This window comes from Bison bison, unplaced genomic scaffold, assembly GCF_000754665.1.
Source record: "Bison bison bison isolate TAMUID 2011002044 unplaced genomic scaffold, Bison_UMD1.0 scf7180017864299, whole genome shotgun sequence".
Taxonomy (NCBI): domain Eukaryota; kingdom Metazoa; phylum Chordata; class Mammalia; order Artiodactyla; family Bovidae; genus Bison; species Bison bison.
In genome coordinates this window covers 1109371-1133172 of record NW_011494871.1, presented here as the reverse complement: position 1 = coordinate 1133172, position 23802 = coordinate 1109371, and the positions used below count along the sequence as shown (strand labels likewise).

The 23802-nt window shown below is 42.1% G+C and overlaps 1 protein-coding gene across 1 annotated transcript in view; it reads left to right on the top strand.

Annotated features, from left to right (window-relative positions):
- Positions 1-23802, top strand: part of MICU2 (mitochondrial calcium uptake 2) — an 88501-nt gene that overhangs the window by 35085 nt on the left and 29614 nt on the right. The window contains exons 3-4 of the mRNA XM_010851244.1: positions 2-43; positions 21933-22077. Coding sequence (XP_010849546.1) covers positions 2-43; positions 21933-22077 — 187 coding nt within the window. The remainder of the gene's footprint in view (position 1; positions 44-21932; positions 22078-23802) is intronic.

Here is a 23802-nt window from a genome sequence, read left to right as displayed (position 1 = left end):
GAACGTGGCGGCGCCCCAGGGCAGCCTCACCGTCCTAGCTCAGGTACGGGACGGGCCCAGTCCGGCAGCCCCGCCGCGCCCCTCAGCCCTCGGGCGGCCGGAGGGTGGGGATGAGCAGTGGGCGTCTGGGGTGGCCCTGGGGCAGCCGTCTACCCGCGGGGACGTGGGGGCGTGTCCGGTGCAGGCCTCCCCGTCCCCCAGGACCGCCAGGTGGTCGAGCTGTGCCAGCAGTGAACTCTTTAGTAATGAAAGCGTGCGCCCCAAAAGTCGGTCGGTTCATGATTCCTGGTTTTGTGGTCAACTGTCAGGAACATTGCTGCATGTCATAAACCTGTGTGCTTCCAGGGGCTCTAAGTACAAAGCTAAAGACGTTTCTTCTAAAACTGCGGTGTTTGAAAGTAAAGGTCATATTCCCTGGTTCCGCATTAATTTTCCACGTAAAACATTTGAAGCTTTAAGAGTAAAGTTTGTATGTGAATACTTTTGAAAATTAAAAGCAGTAATCTTTTTCTGTGGTTAGACTTACATTTTTTCTTTCTAATGGCCTTGAGTTCTGACGGACTCAACAGTCAAGATTCAACAAGAGAGGAAAGCTGGCCTTGTGACTTAAAACTAAATATTGACAGTATTTTTACTTGTATTAAGATGCCACAAAGTGAATACGTGCAATAACTCTTCCCCCATCCTCATACTATTTCTGATCCCAGGAGGAAGAATCTAACAGCGTTTTATAGCATTTTTGTTCATCCTGTGTCGAGCAGTTCAGTTACTGTTCATCTTTGGTTTCTCTGCTTCTGTTTCATCCCTTTAGTTCATCCTGTTTAATTAATCTTCCCAAGAGTGTGACTTTAACCACATCTTGTACCCTTCTTCAGAAACCGTTAGTGCCTCATGCTCCTAGGATAAAATCCACATTTTTAAGTTTTGTTATTCAAAGCCCTCTGTAGTCACAGTCTGTCATCGGGCTTCACCTGCCTGTTTCCTCCATCCTTGGAACAAGGGGCCTGTCCATCCCTCTGCTGCCCCAGCTGCTGCTCTGCTAGCCGCAGCACCGCCACCAAAGTGACTTTGGAGTCACTTGTCTAGAACTACTGAGCTACACGTGCTTTTGACACAGCTGCTGCTGCTGCTGCTGCTAAGTCGCTTTAGTCATGTCCAACTCTGTGCGACCCCAGAGATGGCAGCCCACCAGGCTCCCCTGTCCCTGGGATTCTCCAGGCAAGAACACTGGAGTGGGTTGCCATTTCCTTCTCCAATGCATGAAAGTGAAAGAGTGAAGTCTCTCAGTCGTGTCCAACTCTTAGCTACCCCATGGACTGCAGCCTACCAGGCTCCTCCATCCATGGGATTTTCCAGCAGTATGTATTATATAATTATTTTACTTAGTATGGCAAGGTGGTAAATCTTAACATGGTTTTAAAATAATAGTCATGATGTCCTTCATTTCTAGTCATCACACTAAGTGATTTCTCCAATAAAAATAGTGAATTTATATCCATTTGCTTATGCACTTTTCCAGTTTCCATTGTTACCCGTGCTTGCAGTTGTGAGGGTTAGTCAGGAATTCAGGCTTGAATTCGAGGTCATGAAATAGCAGATATGGAATTTCCCTTCTTTCTTCTTTCCACAATTCTTGAAGTGCTGCCTCTGTGCCAAGCAGAATGCAAGGAGCTGGAAATTCAAGACACATTTCAAGTGCTCACAGTTTAATGCAGGGGGGAACTTTAATCTAGGGTGAGGGGGTGATAAATGCTGGTGCTCTGGGGGCATCTGGAAGAGCCCCGCACACAAGCCTGGTGTCCTGAAGTGGTGGCCTGTAGGATGAACAGGGTTCGCAGGGCAGGGAGAAGGGGGTGAGCATTGCAGGCACGGGGACAGCATTGCAGCGGTCTGGAGAGAAGGATTGGACTGGTAAGACCTGGGCTGTAGATGATGAGGTTCAGAACCAGTGGCGGGGTATCAGGTCAGAAAAAAGTTTTTATCTAGAGGACAGCAGGCAGCCATCCTGGAGATTCCTAACTTTCATGGTTAGGAATGGTCCCCTGAGAATACAGGCCTAGAATTCAGGGAGTCTGGGGCTTCCCTGGTGGCTCAGACATTAAAGAATCTGCCCGCAACGCGGGAGACACGGGTTTGATCCGAGGGTCAAAAAGATCTCCTGGAGAAGGAAATGGCAACCCACTCCAGTATTCTTACCTGGAAAATCCCATGGACAGAGAAGCCTGGAGCGCTGCAGTCCTTGGGGTCACAAAGAGTCGGACACGACTAAAGCAACTTAGCACATGAACTTAAATAGAAAAAGATGACATTTTTGTTTTCAATGATCTATAAACTTAACATTTTCTTAAATTGTGAGTGTAGGCAACTAGTTGAAGAAGTATTAACAGTAGCTGACTGTCATCAATAGCAATCTCAGATATTTTCCTATTCTGATACCATTGTTACAGATATCTCAACATAACACTTCTTTGATATTAGAGTGCTTATTCAGCCTGCCACTGTCTCACGTTATTTAATGCATAAATCAAGAATTATGCACATTGCAGATTTGGCTTTCATCTTTGGAAAAAGAGTATGGAGACTATTTTGAAGGGAGTGGATTGAAAGCGAGTTCAGAAACTTGCAGTAATTCAGGAGAGAGTTGGTGATGGCTCAATTAGTGGATGACTTGGAAAGAAATTTAAAGATAAATTTGCAGAGTCTCAGTTGCTGGAATCTTGTGTGAAATGTAATTGTTTCAGCAAATAATAACAGGTTCACTCTCCACCACTATCCAAAAGTAGAGCATTCCTTTGAAACCTTTTGTAAGCTGGAATGGTGTAAAATCAAAGAGCAGTTACCTTAGACACATCTTGCTCACGGATACATGAAATAAATGGAGCTGAGTCACAGATGTTCACAGACACAGTTCGAGCTCTGGCATCTGATGCTGAGATGCTGAGTTCAGTTCCAGGGAAGAAGCTTGGCGGGACCACTCTTGCTGCCTGGGATGTGCACTGCCCCTACGATGGTTCACTGAAAAAGGCTGAGCACTACTTTGGATTTTTGCCTTTTTTTCATAAAAGCAAAAATCCTCTTCAGATTTTTTTTGATTAGCAGATACGAGTACCAGTGTAGGTCTTTGGTGAAAGTGAAGTGGCCTGAAGCAGAGGACTCCTGCAAGAATCCTGTACCAATGATGACATCTGGGCAACAACATATTATTGGCTCTTTTAGAGATCCTCCAGAGTATGTCAACCTACCAGTCACATTTATGTAAGCTGCTTCCTCCGAAATACTTTAGTATATTTGAAAACTGTTCTAGGTTTCTAGAAATACCCTCTTTAAGTATTGTTGTATTTGATTCTGGCATAGTAAAGTGAGATAAGACATGATAGAAGGGAGAAGACAATTATTTTATTATTCCAAGCCATTCTGTTTTAAAAGGATAGAAGTCCTTAATAAGCCTTGATATGTTTAAAAAAAAAATTCACACACCCCCGTTATATATATAGTTACCTCATGGGGAAAGCAGTTAGGAACTCTAGAGTTTTTGAGTTGCAATGGCAAAATTATTTTCTTCCTGCAGGAATTTCAATAATATATAAAAGTTTTTAGTTTTTATTGTATTTTGTTTTTGCAAACTAGAAACAATATATTGGTAAACCAGAACTGATGAAAACAAATCTCCATATCACTGAGTAAATCTCTAGTGACGTGTAAATCAGACTTAGGGTAGAACTTGTCTGAATCATTTTGATATTATAAATGCTTATAATAAGGCCTAAAACTGGAAGGGGGAGGAGAAAAAATAAAGTAAAAATTCATTACAGTTCGAAGTTGACAACAATTATGTTTTATTTGTTCTAACTGATTTGTTGATCGAATATTTCATTTATCCTCTATAAATTTTTACACTTTTTGGCCTTATAATTTTCAATTTATATGTGATATTGAATATGTTTCCCTGACTTCATAGTAGGATTTTGGGGTTTGCTTTTTAATGAAAAATTTGTCCACTATGCTTAAAGTAAAATTATTGTGTATAACAGAGTCCATTGTTGTCGTGCTTAGTTGCTCAGTCCTGTCAGACTTTTTGCAGTTCTATGGACTGTAGTAGCCTGCCAGGCTCCTCTGTCCATGGAATTCTCCAAGCAAGAATACTGGAGTGGGTTGCCATGCCCTCCTCCAGGGGATCTTCCCAACCCAAGGATTGAACCCAGGTTTCCCACATTGCAGGCGGATTCTTTACCATCTGAGCCACCAAGGAAGCCTTACCTAGTCCGTAATACTGTATAAATGTTTTCTATTCTATGTAAATCCAAATTCCTTATTCTATAGATTCATACGTGTCAGATTCCATTTGATATTGTTTATTTGTATTTATAAATTCTTGGAAGCTTTCCTCAACATTTAATCTGTTATTCTTTTATAGAACTTACCGCTTTCTGAAATTGTTTTATTGTTTCTTTTGTCTGTCTTAGAAGGATAGCCTCTTACCTTTTTCATCTTTGTATTCTTAAATGCATAAAACATGTGAATGCATAAAACATTCACAATTATATAATGTTTGTCCAAAGAGTGAATAAATGAACTACACTTTGTAACAAAGTGACCTTGTCTAACTTTGGTTTGATTAGCCTTTGTAGAAATAATAGACAAGCAGTATCCAGAAATGTATAGATTCAGCTGAGTTACTAAATGTCATGTGTATATTCGGTTACACACTTAGGGTTATAGAGATACATGCCATGTTCCCAGTAGGAAACCTAAGTACATAGGAAACTTTGCTCTATTCTGCTAAATCCCAAGGGCCTAGAAAAGAGTCTTGTGCATAGTAGGCATGCTAAGTATTTATTGAATGGGTAAATGAGCTGATGAAATCTATGAGACAGTAATAGATATTCCTTTGTCTCAGAACATTCCACCTGTTACTGTGCATGAGATTTAATTTTTAATTCATATTGTTAATACTTAAACCTGTCTTTATACAGCAAGCTTTTGTCTGGAGCCATCACATTAAAATATCAAAATTAATTTTAGAATAAAATAAAATGCATTTCCATCCCAGTTATTGAGATCCTTCAACTTGTAAACCTCAAGCCAAATAAATTTGTTTCATTAATTTATTTTGACTGTGCTAGGTCTTTGTTGCTCCTCACAGGCTTTTTGTAGTTGTGGTGAGCAGGGGCTTCTCATTGCAGTGACTTTTCTTGTTGAGGAGTCCTGGCTCTAGGACAGGAGGGCTTCAGTAGTTGCGGGTCCCTGGCTCTAGGGCACAGGCTCAGTGGTTGTGGTGCACGGGCTTAGTTGTTCCAAGGCTTGTAGGATCTTCCCACACTAGGGATAGAACCCACGTTCCCTGGATTGACAGGTGGCTTCTTAACTACTGGACCACCAGGGAAGTCGTAAATTATTTTTAAATTTGGAAAATAACCCTGACCTAGACTAAAACCAACTTTATCAATAAACTATTTTGATGTTAAATGTATGGCACACATTTTTGTATATTATTGATTACACTGAAGATTTACATACAACAAGATCTGTATCTTAACGACTGATTCATTTCCTCTTAGGGAGAGAATGGTTTGGTTTACAAGGTCAGTGTTTCTGGAAGAGTCAGCGTCCTAAGGACCTGGCTGTGGCTTGGGCTCCACAGGTAAGGGCAGGTGGCTGGCATAAGAGAGGCACATAAGAAGTCTGGGCATAGAAACAGAAGGGGAGATGGGAGCTGGACTGGAAGGGTAAATTCCCTTACAACCTTTGATCTCCCTGCCTCCCACCCATCTGGAGTCTGGTAGATTGTTACAGGCTCAGGCAGTCACATGCGGTTGCTGTGGCTTAGGCAGGGTCCAGTGGAAGTGATGCCCAGAGAGGAGGAAATGAGAATGCAGTTCCTCCCACTCCCAATGTATTGGCAGCACTCCAGGAAGGGGCTTTTTGCATTATCCTTCAGTTTTAATTGAGGTGTAGTTGACATAAAAATTGTATATATTTAAGGTGTACCACTTGATGTCTTATTTGTATACACTGTGAGATGGTCAGCGCTGTCAAGCTGATTAACATCCATCACCTCACGAAGTTACCATTGTTGTGTGTGGGTGTGTGGTGAGAACACTTAGATCTATCCTCCTAATAAACCTCAAGCACACGATACAGTATTGTATGTACAGTGTAATATATGTGTATTGTCATGCTGTCCTTTAGACATCCAGGACTTAGCCTGCATAACTGACACTTCATACCCTTTGACCAACATCTCCCCATCCCCCCAGCTGCTGGCAACCACCATTCTGCTTCGTTCTATGAGTTTCACTGCTTCAGTTTCACAGATAAGTGAGCTGTGTAGTATCTGTCTGTCTGTATCTGGCTTATTTCACTGAACTTAATGCCCTCCAGGTTCGTCCATACTGTTACCCTTGGCAGGGTTCCTTATCCAAGGCTGAAGAGTGTTTGTCAGCTTGCGGTATGGGTGTGTATCAGTATCTTCTTTACCCATTATCTGTTGATGGAAACTTGGATTCTTTTCATACCTTGGCTCTTGTGAACAATGAGCAGTGACCTTGGAAGCTCGGATTTCTATTAGAGATACTGACTTTAGAAGTGAAATTGTTCATTTTTTGAGGAACCGCCTTACTTTCTCCACAGTGGCCTCACAGTTTACAGTGGTGGTCTAGGAGAGTTCCCCTTTCTCCACAGTCTCACCAGTGCTTATCTCTTGTCTTTTTGATAATAGCCATTCTGACAGATGGGAGATAGTACCTCATTTTGGTTTTGATTTGCATTTCCCTGATAGTGATTTTGAGCACTGCTTCTTATATCTGTTGGTCTTTTGTAGCTAGGTCATCTTTTCAGAAATGTTAATCAGGTCCTTTGCTTGATCAATCAGGACTTTGGTGTTTTGGTTTTTGCCATGGACCTGAGTTGCCTGTGTATGTTGGATACTAACTCATCAGATGTGTGGTTTGTAAATAATTTCTTCCCATACCATGGGTTGATTGTTTCCTTTGCTGTGCAGAAGCTTTTTACTTTGATGTAGTCCTGACAATTTTTGCTTTTATTCTCTGTGCTTTTGGTGTCATACCAAAAAAATCATTGCCCAGACCAAAGTCAAGAAGCTTTCCCTCTGTTTTCATCTCATAGTTTTCGGTTATTACATTTAAGTCTGTAACCCATTTTGAGTTAATTTCGAGTTAATTTTTGTATAAGATGCAGGATGAGGGCCCAATTTACTCTTCTGCATGTGGCCATCTGGTTTTCCCAACACTTTGTTGAAGAGACTGTCCTTTCCCCGTTTCATGTTCTTGGCTTTCTTATTGAAGATGAGTTGACTGTAAATGCGTGAATTTACATCTCTTTCTGTTCCAGTGGTTTATATGCCTGTTTTTATGCCAGTACCATACTTTTCAGCACCTGCCACTTCTGGTTTTATTACTGTAGTGTTGTAATAGATTTTGAAATCAGGAAGTGTGATGCCTCCAAGTGTGTTTATCTCACTCAAGATTGCTTTGACTTTTTCAAGGTCTTTTGTGGTTCCATAGGAATTTTAGGGTTTTTTTTGTTTTCCTATTTCCATAAAGAATGTCACTGGGATTTTGCTGGAGAGCTCTTTGAATCTGTAAATCCCCTAGGTCTGTTGTAACTGAGAGAGTGAAGACAGACAGTTGAGCTTTGGGTGTGCTGATATAGGGGAGTTGTTGCTAACCTTGAAAAAAGGCATTTCAGTGAAATACTGGAGGCAGTTTAATTGGAGTGTGTTGAGGAGAGACTGAAGTAAGAAAGCAAAGAAAGCAAATCAGTTCAGTTCAGTTGCTCAGTCGTGTCCAACTCTTTGTGACCCCATGGACTGCAGCGCTCCAGGCCTCCCTGTCCATCACCAACTCCTGGAGTTTACTGAGCTCATGTCCATCAAGTCATTGATGCCATCCAACCATCTCATCCTCTGTCGTCCCCTTCTCTTCCTGCCTTCAATCTTTCCCAGCATCAGGGTCTTTTCCAAGGAGTCAATTCTTTGCATCAGGTGATAGAGATGCTTCTTTCTAGAAGTGTTACTGAAAGGGTATTAAAAGAAACACTTGCTGGGACAGTGATGTAATTAGGAGGCAAAACCTGGTCCAGCTCTGACTGTGGGGGGATTAGAGGTGGACATCTTTGAGGAAGGAAAGAAGCTCCTGGAGCCCAAGCCCAGGAAGAAAGGTCAGGCTATGAGACGAATTTTCCTCCTTCATCCTAACAGGGAGGGGAAGCATAGGGTGTGGCTAACCTAGCAGCTGGCTACAGACCTGATGGTGAACTGCTCTGGAAAATCAGGAGGTAGAAACAGGGACACTGGGTGGTGGATCAGAGGGCTCGTAATGACTACTGCTGGAGAGGAAGGCTGTCCACAGCGGAGGGCGGAAGAGATGGGTTCACACACTCATGAAGAAGAGAGCTTGGGCCAGTGGCCACAGACTTCTGATGGCTTGCCTTTGGTGGATTTTTCCTTGTAGCTAAAAAATATTACCTAACATTATTTTTAAGAAGGCTTGGTATTATGAGTTTAATGTGGATAATATATTGCATCATGGCATTAAATTTTAAAATTAAATTCTAAAATAGTAATAGAACATCAAAGGTGGTTTTTCTTTGATACTATTTAGATTCACATTTTGAACTCATTTTGTGAGTATAGCCTAAAACAAATGGTCATGCATTTTAAATAAATAAAAGCAAGGTGTGTGGATCTTCATGTTCTAATAGTCAGAAATATGTTAACTTGGAAAGCAGTTTTGCAGGTATTACTAGATGCAGGACTCCTTTTCTGTTGCATATCAATGAATATTTTAAAAACTCAAATAATGTAATTAATGAGATGGAACTATTAATATTTTAATTTGCTATAAGAGCTCTAAGCAATTTGTAAAATTAAATTGGCACATTGAAACTATCACAGTATTGTTAATTGGCTGTACTCCAATATAAAATAAAAAGAAAAATTAAATTGGCATTGCTTTATTTTATTTCAAGTTGTCTGACTATATTTGTGGTCATTATTTTTGTGAAGTGGGAGGAAAGGACATTAGTAAGATCTTAGCAAGGTAGAACAGGAATATATTGGCATCTGCTGAGACTGGGATGTATTTGTGCACAGTCCCTTGGATTTAATGATGGTGCATTTAAAACTGGTTATGCCAAGGGCGATGAACTTGATAGCAGCATACAGAGGTTTAATAACCGTGAAACACTATAAGCCTAATGAAGACGAAAGCTTTCTTGCAACAGTAAAGCAAGAATGCAAAGAAGTTTTTATACTTTATTGCCTCAGGTAAAAATGTGTCTGGAAACAGATAAGTGATGACACAGCTTTGATGTTAATAAACCCAAATGGAAGTCAGAAATCAAAGTGTGTAAGTGGCCAGATTATGAAAAGAGAGATGACAGAGTTATACCCTGTGATTAGATGTAGTTTGTGCTTTGGGCAAAGCTATTTGTCCTGCACGAATGAGAAGCTGTCTTTCCTTCCTTCCTCGTGGACACTGTCCCTGTATCCTACTGTAACTCTTTGGAGGTGCTTTTCGGGGAGATGGGGACAGAGAAGGCAAGAAAGGAAGGAAAACAAATTGTAAAAGCAGAAGCATTTTTAATCTGTCATTTTGCAGTTATGTTTATTTAGCTGAATCTGGAAGTAAAAAATTACTCTCATTCTATGAAGCGTGTGTTCTGGTAGATAATGTGTTCAAATTAATGCTTTTGCTACTGTAAGTTTTGGAGCTTTATTAATTGTACCAGTGCACAAACATATCCGAAGCCATCAATTGTAGCAGTATATGAACTTAAAAGTTACATTTTAAAAAGTAATAAATATTTGGTAGCATAAATGATAGCAAATGTATTCTCTTAGTAATCTGCTCTCCATTAAAAAAAGTTGTTAAATGTTTCAGATTATAAAGAATTTCAATATAGAAGTAATACTTAATGGAACCCCTGGAGGAGAAGTGGCAACCCACTCCAGGATTCTTGCCTGGGAAATCTTGTGGACAGGGGGCTATAGTCTGAGGTCACAACGAGCCAGACACAACTTAGCAATGGAACAACAGCAAATCCTATGTTTAAGCATACCCTGGTGTATATAGACATTTTTCATTGACATCTATAGAAGTTTCATGAACATGGGGTATTGCAGAATAAAATTTGTGATTTCTGTTCATTAAGAAATACGATCTTACAAGATCTTTAGTTTGTCTGTATGTATACTGTATGGTCCAACCAGTCCATCCTAAAGGAGATCAGTTCTGGGTGTTCTTTGGAAGCACTGATGCTAAAGCTGAAACTCCAATACTTTGGCCACGTTATGGGAAGAGTTGACTCTTTGGAAAAGACTGATGCTGGAAGAGATTGGGGGCAGGAGGAGAAGGGGACGACAGAGGATGAGATGGCTGGATGGCATCACCGACTCAATGGACATGGGTTTGGGTGAACTCCGGGAGTTGGTGATGGACAGGGAGGCCTGGTGTGCTGCGATTCATGGGGTCACAAAGAGTCGGATGTGACTGGACCGAACTGAACTGAACTGATCCTGTATGGTTGGTGTGTCCTATACTAGCAGTTGTGTACCTTCAGTGTTTCCTGTCACATTAAACTTTAACACAACATAGTTAAATTTTAACACAACATAGTTCCAGGCGTCTTCCTCCTAGATCTTCATCAGGGGGCTGCTGCGTGCCCGAAATGCAGACCATTTTTAAAGTTAGAGAGAATGAACCTTAAGTAGGAAAGCACAATGTTTTTTCCACAAACTTTTGTAGATATTCCCAAGCAAAGTATGATGGGCTTAACTTCTCCGCTGTTTGGGAAGATCAGTCATGTTTCTCTTTTGCTGGTGTACACAATTAGAAGATTATGCATAATAAGAAATTACAAATGAGTTGGTTTCTATGTTTCTGAGTGTGTGCAATGTATAAATATCAAGAGATTAAATCACACTATTAGTGTTTTAAAGACGGAATCTTTTCCAGTTTACATTTGTTGCTAACTGACCAAATTAGAGCCGGTTCAGATCAGAAGCAGGTCCCTGATAGGGTTTCTGCCTCTGTTCAGACCCACGGTCCTGGGGAGTTCTGGGGCCAAAGTCAGGTCGGGAGCCTCTCTGTGGCTGCTCCTGCCCTGGGTTCCAGGCTGGGATGGACGCCCCTGAGCTGTGGCTGCTGAGGAAGAAGTGTGAAGAGCTGACACCTCCCAATGGCTCACCCAGTGACAGTTCTGCCTGCGCTGAAGTGAAAGGCTTAGCTCTTTGTAGTGCCTGCTTCACACTTACCAAGTGAGGTGCTGTAATGTGGAGCCAGGCAGGATGGTTCTAAGGATCACTGTGCTATAACCAGGGAAGAGGATATAGGAGTTACCTACCCTCTCCCAAGCACGGACACTGTTTTCACATATAATTTCCAGGGGCCTCGTGCAGCAGGAAGCATGGTTGCAGTGTGGGGTATGAGCCTCCGCTCTAAATGTTTAGGTTACCTGCTTGTTCCTTCTAGGTTATTAGTATTTGTCCTTCTTTACATCACAGAATGCTTCGAGTGTTATATTTAAAATTACTTTCAAGTGAACTGTTTGATCCTGTCCCTGCATTCCTCTTTGGTTTTGGATGATTCTCTGCTCAGATCAAATAATTTGCATGTTAGCTCTCCTCTTTGAACAGTCCTTCAAAGTGTGCTGACTGTACATTCTCTAGCCCAGTGTACTGTCTGTTGGCCCTGTTATGCTGGCTCATCTGTTAACGTCTCTGTAAACACACAGATGCCTCTATTTCCACATCCCTCTCCTTGAAACGATAAAGACCTGTCACCCGAGAGTGTCTTCACATTTATTCTCTTTACCCTTTAGCACCCAGGTGAAGTGGGTCATTCAGGATCTCAGAGCCTGAAGAGTCTACTTTTGGTTTCATAGTAACATGTTTAATACTGGTAATAATACAACTATATAAAGTCATTAGTAAAGGAGTATCTAAATAGCAGCCATAAATATTTAGAAACTGATTTTTTCACTAAACAAAGTGGCAAAGTTATCCAAATCTTTGGATATTCAGAGCAACTCTTTGGAATTTCACTAGCAATTTGGGTTTGGCTCTTAGGGTTTCCTGAGTCTTTTCAGAACTTCAGGCCATATTTGAGCCTGTACGTATATGTCCCTTCCTTTTCTCTACTCTGTTCCCACATTTAACTAGAATTATTCTCCTGATTATGAAGAGTACAGGAGTAAGTTGACCTGCAAATAAATGTTAGAAGGGCACAATACCCTTTTTAACTACCCAGGTGCTAGTTCTCTCCATGCCTACCCTTAAAGTATGTATGTGACAATTTACAATAAACGGTAAGTTTTCATTAGTTTTGTTCCTCATGTAAGAATCTAAAAGTCTCAAGGGTCAGGATAAAGATTATTCTTTAACATGCACCCAAAGAGGGACTTCCCTGGTGTTCCAGTGCCTAAGACTCCGCACTCCCAATTCAGGGGGCCTGGATTCCATCCCTGGTCAGGGCACTAGATCCCACATGCTGCAGCTAAGAGTTTGCATGAACGAAGATCAGAGATCTTGCGTGCTACAACTAAGACCTGGCGCAGCCAAATAAATAGATAAATGTTTTTTCAAAAATAAATGATGTGTTCTATGTTTATACTTTACAGATACAAAGCAGAGTTTTAATGAACATTAAATTAATTTGCAAAACTATGTAATCACATCTGTGCATTACTTTTCCTTTTCATGTCATGTAATCTATGTATTGCTTCATTTGCTGGTGATTTAACTTATCAACAAATATAAGTGACATGTGTCTTAGTACTTCTATTGTTAAAGCAGTAACTTTACCTGTTTTGCCAGTGCTTGGTAAAATGTTCACCTCATCCCCTGCTCATTTGTTACAAATACATTTTAATCAAAACTTTATCTTAGACACATTGTATTATGTCCACTAACTCCAAGTGGAAGCTGAAAAAAATCCATTGCAGTCTAAACCAAACACAACATAAAACCTGAAGTCCACTGGATCATTCAGATTTATGGACAGAAAGTGTGCGGCAGCTGGAGCAGCCGGGTTTCAGAGCCTCTGTTTCCAAGATTCCATGACTTCTACAGCAGCACAGAAGACACATTTTAAGTCCAGTTGCCACTGCCACCAGCTGTCCACAGCTCTGCCCCTGTGCTCCTCTGATGAAGGCATCTTTAAAATCTATAGTCACTAGCAGTATGCGGTAATTTGTAGTTGTAATAAAAGGAAACAAAGGGTCTTTATTTCTGTTGTGTTCACACTTAGGTGCAGTTGTACATGATAGAGTACATACCTAGTTACCCAAGGATAGCTTAATAAATTGTTAATACCATGATGCTGGGAAAGATTGAAGGCAAAAGGAGAAGGGGGCGACAGAGGATGAGACAGAGGATGAGATAGTTAGACAACATCACTGATTCAGTGGACATGAATTTGAGCAAACTCCAAGAGACAGTGAAGGATGGGAAAGCCTGGCCTGCTGCAGTCCATGGGGTTGCAGAGTCAGACAGAACAGCAACTGAACAACAGCAACAGGATTTAAACTATATTAGCACAAAACCCTTTTGCCTGTTGGTTCAAGGACTGAAATCTATTTTTTAATTACTTTTTGAACATCACACTTGGAGTGTGGAATTGGTTCCCGTTCATAAAGATTCATTCATTTCTGGCACACTTTTTTTTTTTACTATTTAACAGTATTAACCACATAGTAGACACTGGGAACACAGAAGAGAGAGAGCCTATCCTTGAAGCAGGCACACAGGGGCAGACACTCTCTGTCCACAGAGTTACCAGTCTTCAGTGAACGCTAGCTGAGTTCTGCATGCGCACTCTGAAAAATACCTCACCCACACAGGTGCTCGGGGAAGGACTCTTAAGAGGAGACAACCTGAACGCTTAACAAATAAGAGAAGGATAAGAAGCAATCACATGCTTACCTTTGTGAAGTTTCTTAATCACAATCAGAAGCCAAGTGGTTACTTCATGTGTCTCCTGGAAAGAGCTGCAGTTTAAAGGTTTTTGAAGCTCATCAGAGGGAGCCAGGTAACAGAAACTCAGGACATACCAGCAGACCCAGTCAGTTTCAGGAAAGTGATGTTGGCAATGAGCAAAACTAGGGTTGATGCTTTAAATTAGTGCAGTATTTGTTTTGTTCAAGGCCAATTCATAAAAATAATAATGTCAGTGGAATTTTAAGATAAAAGTGTAATTTTTGTTTTTAATAAATTGCAAATCTGCCCCTTTGTTAAAGCTTTCATTATTTTTCCTTTTACCTGAAGGTTTTCCAAAAAATCTGTTCTTTTTGTTTGGAATAAATATGTATGCAAGCAACATATTGCTGTTTGAGGGGTAGTGGTGGGTGTTTTTTAATCCATTTTTTTTAATACCAAATTTTGTGTAGGGTCAGGTTATGGACTTAAGGGACTTGGCGGTAGAAAAGCAAACTGCCATTGTGTTGACCCGCAAGCTGTAGAAACCCACCCTCACTCTGTGCTGCTGTGAGCTGAGGAAGTGTGGAGCAAGACAGTCTTGCTGGGGATTAAGGGTGTGGGACTCTGAGTGGGTCAGGGAGAAAGTGGGGGCATGGTGGAGGAGACTACGAATGACTCACTTTCCTCCTGAAATCCCAAACTATAAAATACTTAGAGCTACAGACTGCAGCTATTCCCGTGAAGGGATGGGAGAGAGTCCTTCAAAGAGTCCTTTAATCCATCCTCCTTGCTCCACACTGTGTGCTGTAGGATACGGTCTCCTCAGTGTTGTCACCCTCGTGGTCACCTCTCTTTCTGACTCAGCCCTCTGATAACACTCTGCCCAGGCTTACTTAGAGTTCTCAGTTTTGAGGAGATCTTTTTGCATGAGTGTGCAAGGTTCCTGCAATTAGATCATAGCTCATATCACAAAAGGTTCCTTGTTACATGCTACTGTACTCCTCGGTTGCCCAAAGAGAGGTCACAACCCAGATAAATTTACTGATACCAGACCAACATAGTAGTCTTCTATTTAAATTTAATTAAATAATAATGAAAAATATTACTCTGGTGCATCTCTCTCTCCTTTTTTCTTTTTTGGTTCCCTGTGCTATACAGTAAACCCTTGTGGGTTATCTGTTTTATTCATAGCAGTGTGTGTAAGTGTTAATCCTGTACTCCTAAGTTATCCCTGCCCTCTTTCCCCTTTGGTAACTATAAGTTTGTTTTCTATGTCTGTGAGTCTGTTTCTGTTTTATAAATAAGTTCCTTTGTGTCACCTTTTAGATTCCACCTATAAAGGATAGCATATGGTGTTTGTTTTTCTCTGTCTGACTCACTTCACTCAGTATGACAGTCTGCAGGTCCATCCATGTTGCTGCAAATAGCATTTTTCATTCTTTTTCATGTCTGAGTAATATTCCATTGTGTGTATGTACCACATCTTTATCCATTCCTCTGCTAGTGGGCTCTGGGTTGCTTGCATTTCTTGACTGTTGTGAATGCTGCTGCTGTGAACATTGAGGTACATGCACATCTCTCATTTGAAAAGAAGTCATAAAGTCATGGCTGATAAGTAACACTGGGAAAGTAACTATCAGAGATTGAGATTTGTCATTGTGGGGCTTTCACGTTTGCTAAATGCTCCTTTCATACTTCAGTCCAGCTCTTACCCCACTAGAAAGGGGCTGATCATTCATGTGTCACTTTATACACGGCTTGGTTGTAGGAGATGTGTGCAACTTACTAAGTAAGTTGGTGTTGGAGGTTTGTAGGAAGAGTGTTTCCCTTGTGAGTGGGGCAGTGAGCTGAAGCAACACTGTCATTTCTTAGGAAGTGTCATGTCATGGCTGTACTGATAACACTGAGAAAGCTGTATATTAATCCCTTGAAACCTACTTTACACGTTTTGTTTAGAACATAAACAAAAATGATGTGCCTCCTGAAAAGCAGTTATGGAGGAAGGGAACGTGCTTTTCTGCTCGGTGATCTCATCAGGAGAGAGAAGGTGCTGGTTTATATTATTACTGTTTGTTTATTTGGCTGAGTCAGGTCTTAGTTGCAATCTGTGAACGCTTAGTTGTGGCTTGTGGCATCTAGTTCCCTGACCGGGATGATGGAACCCGTGTCCCTTGCATTTGGAGTGCGAGTCTTAGCCCCTGGACCAGGAGGGAAGCCCCGGCACTTCCTTCTTTACTCCTCAGCATCCTGACAGTCAGCCCTCCTCTTCAGGCAGACTGTGATCGTATTAGATATTTCTTTAACACATTTATTTAGGCATATGTCATTTCATTTCACCATGCTCATCTAGGAAAAGCCACACTAGCTTTCTTCTCATCTCCGGAAAGAAGTCTAGACTAGGCCATCACTAGAGTAAACAGTGGGCTTCCCAGATGATTCAGCAGTAAAGAATCTGAATGCCAATGCAGGAGACATGGATTCGATCCCTGAATCAGGAAGGTCCTCTGGAGTAGGAAATGGCAACCCACTCTAGTATTCTTGACTGGGAAATCCCATGGACAGAGGAGCCTGGTGGGCTACAGTCCATGAGATCTCTAATGGTCAGACACAACACACAGAAAACAATATCCAGAGGCCACAGAGGATAGTTCCCAGAGCTTGCAGGTTTGCCAGGAATGACCTTCATCTCCCTCACTAATACTCTGTTATTTTGTAGAATTTATTGTGAAGCATAGCTTACATAGTGAGTATTTTTAATTTAGTCCAGTAGTATTTTGTTTCATGTACAATAAAATCTCCCTGATTCAGAACAAAATGGAAAAGTTCTGTCTAATGACTGAAAGTTTCCAGTTGTAAAGTTTTCTCTAAGAAGAAAAGATATTCTTTAATTATACCGCAGAAAGTTCAAAGACAGCAAAACAGTTACATTTTATCCAGATTATTGCAAATTCCAAAATAAAGACCCCCAAATGAATGGGTTTTAGGTCTGATGCAGTGTGTATATATTGGACATATTGAAAGCATTGTAAAGAAGGCCTGTTCTTTTCCCACCTTCTTCCTGAGAAATGCCAAAACCAAAGAATGTTCAACAAAGAACAGAGCACTTTTTCCAATTTGTCATTTCATGGATAAAAAGTAGAGACAGAATGCTGAAGCACCTGTTGCTTTAAAGGCAATAAACTCGTGAAATGTTTTAACAGAAGTCATCAGCTTTCAAAGATCTCTTTTATCCAGTCCACATCACTCATTGCTCTTAATTCCTTTGTCACATTTTTTACTGCATTACAAGTAATCCTTGAAAGCCATGGAGCGTTTTACGTTTAACCAGAACCATGTGGACGGCACTCTCGGGCTGAGGCTGGCCCCACCCCGGCTTCTCCACCCCTCCCTTCCCGTACACTTGGCTTCTGATGCAGGCTGGAGAAGCGCATCCCAGCTCCGTCACTCTCCAGCCTGGCCCGGTGGGTCCGGAAGGCTGCGCTTTGATCTCCAGCAGCACATTCCACTCACTCTTTTCTTCCCGAGACCCACCACCCGCCAGGCTCTCAGTTATTTATGTGTCAACAGTCTGCGTTGCCCAACAGGGTTGACTCCGGGTGTTTAGGAAATCTCATTCAGATAACCGTCAGGATTGGTACCATTTAGTCTGACCTACTGGAGTAGTTCTCTAAAACTGCAGTAAATTAGTTGAAGGTGAAGATGGGCAGAAAAATTCTCTCCAGCCTCTTGGGTTGAGTAGCTTGAGCATGTTTCTACCTTTCTTTTCCTCGCGGAGTACATCCACAAGCTTGATGTGTGTCTTCAAGAATTACTGCAGGAATGCGTCTTGCCTTACACATGCGTCTTACACAAAGCGTCACTTTGTGTATTACCTTCTCTGAGAACAGTTTTTAAGAGGTTCATCCCAGCAATAAGGGCATCCTGGTTCTAGCCTTATTTAAGTTTCCTGAAAGATCTAGAAGTGACCAGTCTCCTGTGCGGTCCTCATGCAGACCGTGGCAGATAGCATCCTAAATTCTAAATCTGCGGGTTTGCGTGAGGTTTCCACTCTGGTTTTGAAGTGGGCGCCCGATCTGTTCATTTTCTCCTTGAAGCGCAGTGTTTTCACGTTGAGCACTGGGTGTCTGTCACACGTGTGGATGTTCTTTTCCCTAATTGCTTTCCTCTGTGCTTTTCTCCTGCCTTCTGTGTGATTATCCCCGCATCGTTAGTTTGTGTATTTGCTGCAGTGTTGATTCTAGTCTTTACTGCTTTTTAAAAGTTTTAGTTTCGTTCCACCATTTTTCTCCTGTGCTGCTTTTCTTTGTTAAGAGCTGGGCGGCTCCCTTCAGGTGTCCGTCATCTTCATCTTTGCTCTCCAGTGTTTTAAAGTCCATCATTTTTTTTTTTCTCTCTGATTTTTCTCTGCTTTCTTTCAGAATTTGATTTTTATTGTAGTTTCCTATCACTCTTCATCTTCCTATGGAATTTGGATAGGCCCAACATCAGTTTTTAAACAGATGGTCTAGCCAGATACGTTATTTGCTAAGACAGTGTGAATATATAAGCTTGACCCCTTTCTGTCCTGAGCTGAGTGCTGTTTGTCTTCACACCGGAATCTCAGCTGCAGGATTTCGGAGGACTGTGGGTCAGTTAGCGGCCTGAGGGATTGGAGGAGAAGCAGGGCGTGTCCAGCTCTCCTCTGGGCACCCTGCCTTCCTGTCCCGCTGGGGCTTACCCCATCCCCTGGGGTGGCCTTTGGGTTTCCCTCTGCCCCCATTGGGGTACCTGCCCTTTAGAGAAATACCCTCAAGACAGGGTTGCTGGCATTTTGGTCAGTGTGGTTGTGGACACAGTGTTTTCCTTGCCCAACCATGCCCGCCTGTGCTGCCACAGGATGGGAGGAAGTCCAGTGACAGGCCTGTAGTGACTGCAGCGAGTGACAGGGTTTCAGGGTTAAGTTTGCCACAGGGTACAGGATGGCATGAAAGCCAGCAGAGACATAACCATCCATCCTGTTATGAGACCACTAGAGGAGGAGGATAAACAAGTAATTAGCCCCTTCAGTTGGCTGGCATTTGCAAAGAAGAATTTGGTTATGTAAAAAGGATTACCAGTCAATCCTAAAGGAAATCAACCCTGCATATTCACTGGAAGGACTGATGCTGAAGCTAAAGCTCCAATACTCTGGCCAGCTGATGCAAAGAGCCGACTCACCAAAAGACCCTGATGCTGGGAAAGATTGAAGGCAGGAGGAGAAGGGGACGAGAGGATGAGATGGTTGGATGGTATCACCAATTCAATGGACATGAGCAAACTCCAGGAGATGGTGAGGGACAGAGAGGCCTGGCATTCTGCAGTCCGTGGGGTCATAAAGAGTCAGACACGACTTGGCAACTGAACCACAGCAAGAAAAAGGACTAAGTTGTTGGTAAAAGGTGTTTTTTTAACTCATTATGAACAACTTAGGTGTTAGATAGTATAAAAGAGCTGGTGTTTATTTAAAGATTTGGAAATACACATATGTATTTCTGACACATTATTTACTTTTTAAAATTCTCTTAGTAGACTGTATATTAACATTAATATAATAAATGTAAATATTCTTTTAGCTAATAATGTGTGTGTCCACATGTAACTTCAGCTCTTCAGTATGCCATGTTGTCTTTCGTGTCTCAGACTTTGCCAGTGCTGTGATGTCTACTGACAAGACTCTTGCCCACCCTCCCTTCTGTCCCATCTGTAGACGCTCTGTGAATCACTCTAGTAGGAATTAGTCTTGTTTCCTACCAGTTTCCTAGAAGTACTCACTATCCACTTGATAATACATCAAATCATAACGTGTCTGCCTCACATATAAAGTGTTGAGAAAATATGAATGAAATTCAATTTTCTGATGGCTAGAATAAGAGTATGCACTTGTGTGATTAAGACATGCCTCTTGAGGTATTTTGGTAGTAGTAATTTCAGAGGGAAGAAAAGGAAAGACATGAACAGGCAAGTTCCCAAGGAGACAGGGCGCTGTCATGCAGACTGAGTGTCTCTGCGGCCAGTGTTCTAGCAGGCGCCGCTATGCTGTGCTTAGTCGCTCAGTTGTGTCCGACTCTCCGGCTCCATGGACCTTAGCCCACAGGACTTCTCTATCCATGGAGATTCTCCAGGCAAGAATATTGGAGTTTTGCCAAGAAAATGCACTGGTCATAGCAAACACCCTCTTCCAACAACACAAGAGAAGACTCTATACATGGACATCACCAGATGGTCAACACCGAAATCAGATTGATTATATTCTTTGCAGCCAAAGATGGAGAAGCTCTATACAGTCAGCAAAAACAAGACCAGGAACTGACTGTGGCTCAGATCATGAACTCCTTATTGCCAAATTCAGACTGAAATTGAAGAAAGTAGGGAAAACCACTAGACCATTCAGGTGTGACCTAAATCAAATCCCTTATGATTATACAGTGGAAGTGAGAAATAGATTTAAGGGACTAGATCTGATAGATAGACTGCCTGATGAACTATGGACAGAGGTTCGTGACATTGTACAGGAGACAGGGATCAAGACCATCCCCATGAAAAAGAGAAGCTCTAAAGAAGCATAAAACTAGCTGCTCAAAGAAACCGGTTGTCACATTGTAGGGAGAGAATTAATACTGGTCAGAGGACTGAGCTCAGCCACGAGGAGCTGTTGATGGCTTTGAATCTGGGGAGGTTTAAGCAACTGGAATCACTATTTTTTCTGTTCCAGTTGCAGTCGGCACTCAGTGAGCATGACTTGTGTGTGAGTGTGAAGAGGAAGTGATATGTCTGGGAAGACGCTGTGGTCCAGGTTAGCGCACTGCCTTCAGCAAGCATCCTGAGGGCCGTGGGCTATCGTAGTTCACAGACGACGCATGTGAGTCAGGGTTACTGTTCTGACCTTGGCATCTGCGCTGTGCCCGCTGGTCTGTCATCCTCTTCCAGTCTGCCTGGGGGGCCCCGTGTGGGTAGGAGGGTAGTATGGTGCTGAAGAGATGGAAACACTGTTGAGTTGGACACACCTGGTTTTACTTATCTCTACCATTTTGTCCACAATTTTTATACCTACTGTGTGTCTACTGTTCAATGACTGTGAGGGTCAAAAAAAATTCATGGAGAATATTTAATAGTTCAGTGTGAAGCACACAGCAAGTGCTCAGTGGCAGGTTAGCAGTAGCTGTCTCCTGTCTCTGTGGCCTAAGATACTGACTCTTCCAGTGAGAGTATTTTATCCGTTTCTGTTCTTGCAGCACTTTCCACGCATTGTGTGAATACACTGCTGAAGCAGGGCCCTTATCCGACAGGCTGTGCTTTGTCTTCACCTGATCTGCTGCCTTCCTGTCTCTCTGAGCCTCTCCTCCGCCATGCGGTCCTGGAGCACACACACCTGCTCCCGCCTCGGGTCTTTGTTCCTTTTTCACCTCCTGCCTGCAGAGTGCTCCCTCCATGGGGCGCTTGGCTCCCAAGCTGCCTACTTCACCTCCTGAATGTCGCCTCTCCCTCTCCATCCTGTGTGACATATTCTTCTTACCACTTATCCGGCTCTGTGTCTCCATGGTGCATCTTACTGCCTCACAGAATTTCTTGCATTTGTTCTTTGTTCCTCTCCTGTTTGGGGCTGTGGGTTCCCTTGGGTTCGCCGCATCTCTGCTCTGTCTCCAGTGCTCCAGTAAATCTCTCTTCAGTAAATGACTTCAAAGTTTGAAGGTTGTGAGACCTAAACCCTAAAATTACTCTTTAAAGATTATTCCGACTCTTTAAAGATTGTTAGTGTCCAACTCTTTGCGACTTTGTAGACTGTAGCCCGCCAGGCTCCTCTTTCCATGGAATTCTCCAGGCAAGAATACTGGAATGGGTAACTGTTTCCTTCTCCAGGGGATCTTCCCAACCCGGGAATCGAACCCAGATCATTTATTCCAGAAATTCCAGAAGTAGCTAAGCTGTGGAATAATGCTGAGGGAAAAAAACCTAAAATTGCGACTTCTTTTTCTTTTAGAGAAGTGTGAACCCTGGAGAGATTACAGGGAAGCTGTCTCCTCGTAAACAGCGCTTCATGCAGTTCTCGTCCTTGGAGTATGGCGGAGAGTACTACATGACACCCCGGGACTTCCTCTTCTCTGTCATGTTCGACCACATCCAGCGTAAGTGGTTTGGTTTTTGAAGTTAAGGAATCAAATATTAGGGCTGAGAAACCTCTGTTTTTCAGAATTGGTAACAACTTTTTCTTCATTTTAATTGTCATCATTCTTTGTACCATGCATGTGCTTAAGTATTTAGACTTTTCCTCCCTTGTAGCACTAAACTTATTTATTTATTTGTCTAAAAAATAGTTGCTTGTTCATGGGTTTTCTAAAGAGAGAAAAAAGTAAGATTTTAAATGTAACTAAATAAATTATTAATAGGTAACTAATTCATCCAGGATGTTAGGTTTTAAATCAATAAAACTATTAATGTTTTAAAAGAGTAAAAAATTTTCTTTTTGGGGCAAAAAAAAAAAAGTAGGCTAAAGCAATTAGGAGGGTCATATAATGGAGTCATGATGCAAAAAAATCCTGAAAAAAATAGAATTAAGAAGCAAAAGTCCAAAAGCTATAATTAAATAATTTTATTTCATAAACTCAACTCTCAGCTATCCCAAATTGTCAGAAATCCTTATTTTCATTTATCTAAATGTTGCAGAGAGTAGACATAACACCCCCTCTGTCCCCTGTATTGCCAAAGTGTTCTGTGAAAAGTTCTTGGCTTCCTGACACCTTGCAGAGTGGGCACCATCCACAGTGTTGCCCTGTGGGTAGCTGCACATGGAACAGGCGGAGTGGGCCAGGGCAGGGTGAGCTGTGAGACGTGTAGTTCGAATTGGGAGACTGAGAAGATCTGGGAAGGCATTATTGGTATATTGAGGGATGACATGAACAAGTGAGTGGTCACGGCCTGTTCTTGGGACAGTGAGTTAATTCACCTATAGCTAGACCAGAGGATGGTGCTTGGGAGAAGTGAGAGATGAAAATGAAAAACAACAAGGGCCAGATGTAGAGACTGTGGTGACCCTGTTCACCAGCCATAGACATGTGTTTCTGGTGGGGATGGGGGTTCATCTTGAACCTGTGAGGGAGGGTGAAGTGAAGGCTTACTAGAAGGAAAATAGTGTGGTAACAGTGTATTTAAATTATTTTGGTAAGCTTCTATTCATCTAAATTGATTTAAAACAAAAAAACAGCCAGTTATGTTACCAGCAGAATGGTTTATTTGGGAGGAGCAGAGAATTGCAGTTTGGGACATGCATTAGTAATAAATCACAAGCAACCTAAAGTGAAGGAGAGAAACTGTCTTACGGAAGAAAGAGAGGGCAGCTCTGGGGAAGCTGTCTTAGAGAAGAGAGGGCAGCTCTGGGGAAGCTGTCTTAGAGAAGAGAGGGCAGCTCTGGGGAAGCTGTTAGAGAAGAGAAAGGATAGCTCTGGGAGCCTGTTATCAGTAAGGAGTCCAGGGAACTCCCTGGTGGTCCAGTGGTTAAGAATACACCTTCCAGCACACGGGACACAGATTCAGTCCCTGGTCCAGGAACTAGGAGTCCATATGTGTCAGGCCAACTAAGCCCGCCTGTCTCAACAAAGATGCAGCACAGCCAAAAATATAAATAAATAGTCTGCTGGAGGAAAGTGGGGGTTTGAAGTGCAGTGGCTTTTCATTGCCTGGCCAGGAGAAAATGTTTCTTCTTCCTGCTGGGATCTGCGTGGACATATTTGGTGTGTGTGTGTGTGTGAGCACCCCTACCCCAGACTCCCGACTCAAACTTCTTTGGAGAAAGCTTGATAGTATGTATCAGAAACCTTTGCAACATTTATTAATACTTAAATGGATGCAGTAAG